The sequence below is a fragment of the Lutra lutra genome, chromosome 8, assembly GCF_902655055.1.
Source record: "Lutra lutra chromosome 8, mLutLut1.2, whole genome shotgun sequence".
In the NCBI taxonomy this organism is placed as follows: domain Eukaryota; kingdom Metazoa; phylum Chordata; class Mammalia; order Carnivora; family Mustelidae; genus Lutra; species Lutra lutra.
In genome coordinates, this window is record NC_062285.1 from 59,531,119 (window position 1) to 59,541,438 (window position 10,320).

Here is a 10,320-nt window from a genome sequence, read left to right on the forward strand (position 1 = left end):
AGGCAGAGGCTTAACCCACTGAGCCACCCAGGCACCCCAGGAGGGCACTTGTGATGAGCACAAGTTGTTGTATGTAACCGATGAATCACTAAATTCTACTCCTGAAACCAATATTACACTGTATGTTAACTTATTGGAATTTAAATAAAAATTTGGAGAAAAAACAAAAACAAGAGCAACAACCAGAAAACCCCCACACCACTGACTCTATTCCCTATACTTCCATACTGGAAGCCTGTCTCTCCCCCTTCCCGCTTCATCTGCTCTGCCCATCCCCCCACTCCTCTCCCCTCTGTTAACCATCAGTTTGTTCTCTGTATTTATGGGTCTGTTTTGGCTTTTTTGGTTTGCTCACTCATTTTTTTTTTAAATCCACATATAAGTGAAATCATACGGTATTTGTCTTTCTCTCAGACCCTTAATATTTTAATATGCTCTAGTCTAACTTTATCTTCAAACTGGTGGTTTTTTGGCTACCTTTTGTAGAGTTAGGTTTTTCCCAAGTACTTTCTAATGTTGGGTCTCAGACTCATTTTGAGTGGGAGGCCACAGGTATGGCCTCTCAGTTCCTGGTCATGAAGCTCTGGGCTCTCTTGCCTCCTTAGATGTGCTCTGGGTTAGCTTTTTGCCTCAGATAGTAGCAGGCAGCAGGTTTTTTCCATTTCTCTTTAATGAAAAGAGGCCCTGTGCCCAGCCTTTCCCTTCGAGAGTGCCTTTGGCTCTGGCTCCTGCAGCAGGTGGAGAACTTTTCATCTCTGTGACCTGCAGGAGCTGAGCCCAGAGCTGCCTCTTCTTGCTTCGGCCTGGAATCAAGCAGGCCTTTGGCTTCGGCCCTACTCACTGCTTTTATGATTCATTTCCTTACCTTTGTGGCCCATGGAGATATTTATATATATATATATATTTTTATTATTAAAGATTTTTATTTATTTATTTGACAGAGAGAGATCACAAGTAGACGGAGAGGCAGGCAGAGAGAGAGAGGGAAGCAGGCTCCCTGCTGAGCAGAGAGCCCGATGCGGGGCTCGATCCCAGGACCCTGAGATCATGACCTGAGCCGAAGGCAGCGGCTTAACCCACTGAGCCACCCAGGCGCCCCATTTATATTGTTTTTGAGCTATCATATGCCTTTTACATTTTTTCCTTTTGCATTTTTTTCAATTATTGCTATGCGCTTGCCGCAGGTAGGATAGCTCAAAGCATGCAATTACCATGTAATATTGAACTGAAGTCCGATTAATAACTGAAAATTTTTTAAAAAACATGGAGTTTTAAAAAAATTTTTAATTTTTTAAATTTCTTTTCAGTGTACCAGAGCTCATTGTTTATGCACCACACCCAGTGCTCCATGCAAAACAAAACAAAACATGGAGTTTATTTTTTAAAAATTTATTTCTTATTTATTTATTTAATATTTTATTTATTCACTTAACAGAGAGAGACACAGCGAGAGAAGAAACACAAGCGGGGGAGTGGGAGAGGGAGAAGCAGACTTCCTGCTGAGCGGGGACCCCGATGTGGGGCTCCGTCCCAGGACTTGGGATCATGACCTGAGCCAACGGCAGATGCCTAATGACTGAGCCCCTTTACTTTTTATTTTTTTTTAGAGATTTTATTTATTTTATTGAGAGAGAGAGAGAGAGAGAGAGAAAGCATGAGTAGCGGGGAGGGGCAGAGGGAGAAGCAGATTCCTAGCTGAGCAGGGAGCCCGAAGTGGGGCTCAATCCCAGGACCCTGGGATCATGACCTGAGTGGAAGGCAGATACTTAATCGACTGAGCCATCCAGGCGCCCGCAATTGAAACATTAAAAAAAAGTTATTTATTTATTGGAGAGAGAGAGAAACAGAGCAGCACTGTGATCAGGGGGAGGAGCAGAGGAAGGAGGAGCAAACATCTCCAGCAGACTCCACACTGAGCACAGAGCCCATTGCTGGTCTTGATCCCACAACCTGAGATCATGGCTGGAGCCAAAACCAAGAATCAGACGCTTAACCATCTGAGCCACCCAGGTGCCCATGACTGACACAATTTAATGCAATCTATTTAAAAAAATATGCTTCCTTTTCATTAGGAACCTAGGCATGTGGTCCCAGTGGAGGAATCTGGGAAAGTTTTCTGGAACCCTTCCTTTCTCCTTTGCTTCCCCTACTTCTTTCCTGTATTTTTGTTTTGTTTTTGTTTTTAAGATTTTATTTATTCATCCCAGAGAGAGAGAGAGAGAGAGAGAATGAGTTTGGAGGAGGGACAAGCAGACTCCCTATTCAGCAGGCATCAGGACTCTGGGATCATGACCTGGGCAGAAAGCAGCTGCTTAACCGCCTGAGCCACCCAGGCATCCCCTTCTTCCCTTTCTTACCTCTCCCACTTGTGGCTTTTACTTTCCCTTCCATTATCCCTCTGCTTCCCCTGTTTTGTTGTTTCGTGTTCCCTGTCCCCCTTCTTCCTGCTTCCGTCCTCTTCCTCTTTTCTAGTTTCCTTCTCTGACTCTCTCCCCTCGGGTTTCTCCTCTGTTTTGGTCCAGTTTTCCTACGACCTGGCCTCCTTCCAGTGTTGTCTCAGTCCTTTAACCCCAGGGAATGAGAAGGAGCAGCTGTGGTTCATGTTTACAAGCAGCGAGGTTCAGGGGAAGGGTCAGCAATAGGACTGGAAGGAGAGAGTCTTCTGACTTTCCTTGAGGAAAAGGAGGGCGAGGGAGAATGTTAATGTTTGTTAAAATGTGGCACGGACCAGTGGAAGCACAGAGACAGAGGGCTTTATGGTATGTACTTCATTTAATTTCCACAACAATCTTGTGAAGTATGTATGTATGTATGTCTCTTTTTTTTTTTTTAAAGATTTTATTTATTTATTCGACAGAGAGATCATAAGTGGGCAGAGAGTCAGGCAGAGAGAGGAAGGGAAGCAGGCTCCCCACTGAGCAGAGAGCCCGATTCAGGGCTCAATCCCAGGACCCTGAGATCATGACCTGAGCTGAAGCCAGAGGCTTAACCCACTGAGCCACCCAGGCGCCCCTGTATGTATGTCTTATTATTCTCCCTTTCGTATTATACATCAGGAATCTGAGACTCAAGTTGCCCGAGCGAGAGTGTGGTTGAGTGCAGATCAGCATAGAAGGGTTTGCTGCTTTCCTCTCCTGCAGTACCGTGCGTGTTTGACTCTTGATTAAAATGGTGACACTTTTTTATTTTTTAATATTTTATTTATTTATTTGTCAGAGAGAGAGAGAACACAAGCAAGGGGAGAGGCAGGCAGAGGGACAAGCAGGCTCCCCCACTGAACAAGTAGCCTGATGTGGGACTTGATCCTAGAACCTTGGGATCATGACCTGAGCCAAAGGCAGACGCCTATCTGACTGAGCCACTCAGGTGCTCCAAAACAGTGACCCTTTAATAGGAATTTCTGGCTTTAGGGGTAGGCATGGGACTGCTTACGGCAGGGTGTGTCAGGTGATGGTGGTGATAGGGGTGAGGAGAAGGGCTTGGAACTTTCTCAAAACCCTGGAAATAATATGATAAAGGCAGCCACCTGCTTTGTGGAGGCCTGGGGACCCAGACCTCCCTGTTCGCCAGGACAGTTCCCAACCTGTCTGTAGACTGTTCTCAGTGCTTCTCATGCAGACAGTAAAAAACCCCTCTGGGCATGGTGGGAGGCAAGCACCCGAGGAAGCCGCTGGGTTCTTTGTTTGGGGAACCCGATGTGCATCGTGTTCATTCAGACCTGGCCTTCCGTCCAAGACGCTGCTATAACACAGGATTTCACTTTTGACTTGAATGCAAAGAACAAACATCACAGAGACATTTTTAATACTCGTGTGCAGTCTGGGTTCTGCCTACTTCCCAAGCAATGTTTGGACAAGGCAATTTCCTTCCTTCCTTCCTTTCTTTTTTCCTTATTTATTTATTTGAGAGAGAGAGAGTGAGAGAGAGTGTGAGCAGAGGAAGAGGGAGAGAGAGAATCCCAAGCAGACTTCTGCTGTGTGGAGCCCCACAGTGGGCTTGATCTCAATACCCTGAGATCATGACCTGAGCTGAAACCAAGAGTCAGATTTTTAACCGACTGAGCTACCGAGGTGCTCCCAGACAGGGAAATTTCCCATTTGTTTTTTCTTGCCCGTATTTCCACCCCACCCAGAAAGGGCCAGCTATCCCAGGTTTTCTACTTTCCTCCAGATCCTCTCTCTGGCCCTTTCTGTACATCTACTTGTCTATTTTATCCCCATCTCTCAGGATCACATCTCTTTACATCCATGAGCAAATATGTCTCCGCCCAACCTTTTTTGGGTCAGTTTTCCTATTACCCTTGTCACCCCTGGTAGCCATACCCTCTCTCTCCACTGAGAATCAACTGTGGCATGTTACCGGTAAATCCTTGGCCCCCCGTTTCTAGAGGTTCTGATTTTGTAGGTGTGATGAAGAGCCTAGAAATCCTCATTTGTAAACATCTACTCTAGGTCATTCTAGTACAGGTAATCTACATACCATACCTTGAGAAACATGTTGATATATTTCTAATGAAAAAATTAGAAATGCTTTTGTGTCAATTTTAAAAGACTTCAGGGGTGCCTGGGTGGCTCAGTCAGTTGGGCATCTGAATCTTGGTTTTGGGTCAGGTCATGATCTCAGGGTCCTGAGATCAAGCCCCTTGTCAGGTTCCATGCTCAATGTAGAGTCTGCTTGGGACTCTCTCCCTCCCCACTCTGTCCCTCCTCCCACTGGTGCTCTCTCTCTCTCAAATAAATACATGAAATCTTAAAAAAAAAAGGAAAAGATTTAAAAGATTTTCTGTTAGAGGCAAAATTTCAGAATTATTTCATTGGATTTATTTCCTTCTCATTTAATCTCCTTCCTTTCCCCTTCTTCTTACTTGTCTGACATCAACAACAGAAGGGCTAATGGGAACTCTCAGAGCAGTGGCCCAGTTGACCTCCTGGGCTACAGGCATGAATGGCTGACCCTTCCTCTCCCAAGTGGCTCTTGCCCCATCACTACTTCCATCATTACTACAGATTTATGTCCAAGGCTGTTTCTCTGTTTCTGAGATTTAATTCGAAGCATGTCATGAGATCTTATCTTCATTCTGGTCCTTATTACCATCTCCCTACTCCTCCTTTCTCTATCTGCCAACCTTAATCTTGGCATCTTAGATTCATAATCTATAAATATTCCCCCTTTGAGTTGTGCTCTGCTTTCTCTGGCATTCTTTTCCATATTCATTCATTCATTCATTCATTCATCCATTCATTTTTTTTTCAACTAATGTTTGTGGAATGCTATAATATTTAGGCCCTGTACCAGGCATAAGATTTTGACCCCCTACCCCATTCCAACTGGAAACATGAATCTACCTCATTTTGGCAGACATCTCTTTTATGTTATTTTTTTTAATTTAAAGATTTTTGTTTCTTTATTTGACAGAGAGAGAAACAGTCAGAGAGGGAACACAAGCAGGAGGAATGGGAGAGGGAGAAGCAGGCTTCCCGCCGAGCAGGGAGCCTGATGTGGGGCCTAATCCCAGCACCCTGGGATCATGACCTGAGCCGAAGGCAGACGCTTAACAACTGAGCCACCCAGGTGACCCCAGACATCTCCTTTCAATCCCACAGTATTTATCTTTTCATCACAGTGGTCTCTAGTCCTCTAGTCTTTGAGGAAGGGGCTAAGCTGGAGTCCAGGAAAAAGTCAACAGCTGCCCTATCCCTCTCAGTGGAGTATGTCTTGGGATAAGCTTTCCCCAGAGCCTGTGAAGGGCCCCCTTTACCTCTTGGTTCTTGAGGCTGTAGATGATGGGGTTGACCATAGGGGTGAATACAGTGTAAAGGACAGAGAAGGCCTTTCGGAGCAAGGGGGCCATGTGGTCTGTTGGGGCTATATAGACCACAATGAGGGTGCCATAAAACACCCTGACCACGGTGAGGTGGGAGGAACAGGTGGAGAAGGCTTTCTGCCTACCATGGCCTGAAGGTATTTGCAGCACAGTCCTCAAGATGAAGGCATAGGACGCCATAATCAACAGGAAGGGGGCCAGCGTCAGAAAGCCTGAGATGCTCACTCCGGCTCCCCACATGATCCCCACATCCCTACAGAACAGCCCTACAACGGGAGCAAAGTCGCAGAAGTAGTGGTCGATCTCCCTGTGGCCAGGGCAGAGGGGCAGAGGGGCTGCCAAGGCCAGAGTGAAGGCAGAGAAAGAAAAGCCACTGACCCAGGCTCCAGCAGCCAGGCAGCCACACAACCAGGTGCTCATCAGGGCGGGGTAGCGAAGCGGGTGGCAGATGGCCAGGTAACGGTCATAGGACATACCAGAGAGCAGGAGGCACTCAACGGCAGCCAGTGAGGCAAACACGTAGAACTGGACCAGACAGCTGACCAGTGAGATGGTTTCCCTCCCTTCCAGGAAGCTCCACAGCAGCTGAGGCATGATGTTGGAGGTATAGCCAATCTCCAGCAGGGAGAAGTGGCAGAGGAAGAAATACATGGGTGTGTGGAGTGTCCGACTGGAGGCCACAGCCAGCACGATGAGGGCGTTGCCCCCCACTGTCACCACATAAATGGCCAAAAAGAAGGTGAAGGGGAGGAAGCCCAGGTGTTGCAGTTCCCCAAAGCCGACCAGGATCAGCCAGGTGGTCTGGTTTTCTCTGTCACCACTGGACTGCTACCTCATCTAGATCTGGGCCCAAGAGAGGAAGGTAACTTTAACCAAGATCCTATTGGGACCACACACTAACCCTTGCTTATTCATTTATTCATCACAGCAACCATTAAAGGTAGACCTTATTGTCTCCTATATACAGAGAGGAAACTGAGACCCAGTGAGATTAAGTCAGTTATTCAAGGTGATTATGATGGAGTCATGATATGAACCCACATTTGCTTGACTCCAAAGCTCCTGCAATAGTCTGCTATCCTACGGAGCTTTCCCAAATCCTTTGTGACTGGTAGAAATATTAGTATCAGAGAGCAGCATAGAACTCTCCCAATCATCAATGAGCTATTTACTGACAATCTTGGCTGAGTATCAACAGCAGAACTACACCCGGTGAGGTCCTCTGGGGCAGGAGGGACTGCCCATCACTTGGTGGGCAGGTGGTCCTACTCCGAGGTCATGCACATTCCTGAAGCAGCCACTCATCTCATGCTATTTTTCCTTTCTAAGAAAATGAGACTTGGACATTCTGATGAGCAATCTGTATCATTTATTTCACAAAAGGTGCAATATAGAAAGATCTGTATTAACTCAGATCCCACTTCCCTGGAAATCCACTCCTTTTCCTTGGACAAGTCGACTGGTGACCATGGGTAAAGCCATTTTTAAACTATGCTCAGTCTCTAATCACTTTTTTGGAAGCTGAGAATACTTTCTTTTTCTTGGTTCTCCTGCCCTATATTCTCTATGCTGGTCACATGATCATTTTATCTCACCCAATGTGGATTATTTAGACATTTCTACCCTTTTATAGGATCCCTTCTCTTAATCATTACAGTACTATGCTAACACCAAACACACAGGAAGACCTTGATAAGTACTTGTGGAATGAATTAATAAACAAGTGAATTAGTTATAATTTTCCAATGGTAAATTGCCCCAGAAAAATTGCAGCATCTGATAATGCTTGGGTGAGGGAAAGAGGCGTTTAGATGATTGCTAAAATGGAGAAGGAATCTCTGAGTCCTCCCCTAACTGAGGGAATATTGGAATTTTGTCACTCAGTTTGAGATGGAACCATGATTAAGGTTGGAGATGGAAGTCAAGTAGGGGTGTGTGTGTGTGTGTGTGTGTGTGTGTGTGTGTGTGTATGTGTGTGTGTGTGGTTGGGGGAAGAAACCAGCAAGTCCATCGTGATAGAGAGTTTTCTCATATTTGAAGTTAAGAAAGATGATATTCCATAATAGCAAATGGCAGCGAGAACACAGGGTTTTTGTGTTCCTTCCCTGGTCCTACCTTTTCCTCTCATTTTGGGCTTCAATCATGCAGACACCATTTGGTCACATGGGGGATACAGACATAGAGGGAACTGAATACTTTCATATGTATTTGATACATATTTTATCTTTTTGTATACTAGTGACTTCTTCTTCCTCTCTCTTTCTTTTTTAGAGAGGAAGAGAGAGAGTGCGAGCAGGGTGAGGGATAGCGGGAAAGGGAGAGAGAGAATCTTTTTTTTTTTTTTAAGATTTTTATTTATTTATTTGACAGAGAGAGATATTACAAGTGGGTAGAGAGTCAGGCAGAGAGAGAGGGGGAAGCAGGCTTCCCGCTGAGCGGAGAGCCTGATTCGGGGCTCGATCCCAGGACCCTGAGACCATGACCCGAGCCGAAAGCAGAGGCTTAACCCACTGAGCCACCCAGACTTCCTGCTATACGTGGAGACTGACCTGGGACTTGATCTCAAGACCCTGAGATCATGACCTGAGCTGAAATCAAGAGTCAAAGGCTTAACTAACTGAGCCACGAGGGCGCCCTTACCAGGGACTTCTTAAAGAGCCAGGGAGAGACTTGAAATGAGAATGGAATAGACCTCAGGTTTAGCAGAAAGATGGAGCAAAGGAAGAAGCTAGTAAAACTAACCAAACCTACCAACCAGCCAGTCAACTCACCAAAAACTTCTTAAGCCTCCTCAAGTCTCTGAGTCAATGCTTATGATAAAAAAATTACTGTTGCCATTGTTAACCAGTAAATTTGACCTTGGTCCCTGGTAAAATTCTTAAATAGATGCTTTACAAGAACATGTGGAAATCTCATAAGGAGACTTCACCAGGAGCTATGTAATGCCAATTATAATGTCAAACCTCATATAAAGAGACATCACCAGGAGCTATACAAGGTTCATTATAATGTCAAACCTCACAGTAAATTTGACCTTGGTCCCTGGTAAAATCCTTATAAGAACACATGGAAATCTCATAAGAAGACATCACCAAGAGCGATATAATGCTAATTATAATGTCAAATCTTACATAATGGCCCCTACTGGTAGTACTAATAATTTAGTAGATCAGGAGAAAGGAGTAGAAAAAAGACATAATTTTGGTAAAGTTTCATAGAAAAGATGATGACTGTGAGCTTAAAGATAACACTTTTAGTTTGCCTACTATGGACCAAAATTATTCATTAATGACTCTGGAAATCTGGAGAAATACGTCTAGTGAAAAGGAGAAGGCTTTGTCTTCCTGTTTTCTTCACCTATTTTGGTAGTGACTTCGATAGAGCAAATATGCATGGCTCATCAAGCCTCAGATGATATGAACAAAGTGGGGAAACCAATATTACAGGTGATAGAATTATAATCCAAAATAATCTTGTCTTTGAAAGGCTAGACTAAAAAGAAGATGAAATGTAACAGAAGCACATGTAAAATCTGCTTGTAGGCTTTCATAATCAGTTGAAAAGTAACCATTTATGTGAACATGACTTGAGATTTTTGTTGACTATTATGAATTAGGACTTCTGAACTGTGAAGTATGAGGAACATATGAAGAATGTAGAGATGTTTACTTTGGAAATGACAGAATAATGGGAGATTATGATAGCTATTTTCAAGTATTGGAAGAATTCCTCCTGGTCCCCCCATCCCCGGACTTATTTATTTTATAGCTGGAAGTTTGTACCTTTTGACCATCTTCATCCAATTCCTTCCTCTCTCCCCCTACATTCCCCGACTCCAGCTGGAAGGATTCTTATGAAGAGGAACTATAGTTAGCCCATAGATGCTCAGAAGGCAGAACATGGACCAAGGGATGGTGGTGGAGGAAAACCCACCTACCTGTGCTGGTTTCAAAGCGGTGATTCTTATGGGGTGACTACTGTTATTTATAGCATGATTTTTGGGTATTAAAGTAAGGCTCATTGGATAGGGTCAGAAGGGAGGAAATGAGCTTTCTTCCTAGAGGCTCCAGAAGTTGGCAAATAATGGATCCCATTCTTTGAAACCTACTGGAACAAACACAAGACATTTTAAAAATATGTCAAACTTTCTTCCAAATTTGTTTAGGATCTAGGGTCAGAGGTGGTTCTCTCTGTTGGCAAAGAGTACTGTTGAGTCAGATGAACCCTAGATACTCAGATTCAGTGGAAAGGGAGCCTGATCTGCTTTGGGCTTTGAGTCAACTCCTCTCCTGGTTGTCTTACCTCCAGACTAAATTCTTCTGCCAGTTGACAGCTCTGTAGATTTTCTGCTTTTCTCTTATGAAGGCTCCATGTTATTGGCTTCTCCCTGCTCCGTGGTGCTCACAGAAGACTGTTGTCCTTATCCTATATGTGCTTCTGTGGGCACTACCGCCTTTTCTTAGAGCAGGGCAGTCTCCTTCCTTTTGGGGGTTGAA

The 10,320-nt window shown here is 44.6% G+C and overlaps 1 protein-coding gene across 1 annotated transcript; it reads right to left on the reverse strand.

Annotated features, from left to right (window-relative positions):
- Window positions 1-5,656: 5,656 nt before the first annotated feature.
- Window positions 5,657-7,968, reverse strand: LOC125106907 (olfactory receptor 11A1-like). Its single transcript, XM_047741492.1, has 2 exons — window positions 7,940-7,968; window positions 5,657-6,635 (listed from the first exon to the last, which is right to left on the reverse strand). Exons 1-2 carry the CDS (start codon window positions 7,966-7,968, stop codon window positions 5,657-5,659), a joined length of 1,008 nt encoding a protein of 335 aa, XP_047597448.1.
- Window positions 7,969-10,320: the final 2,352 nt, after the last annotated feature.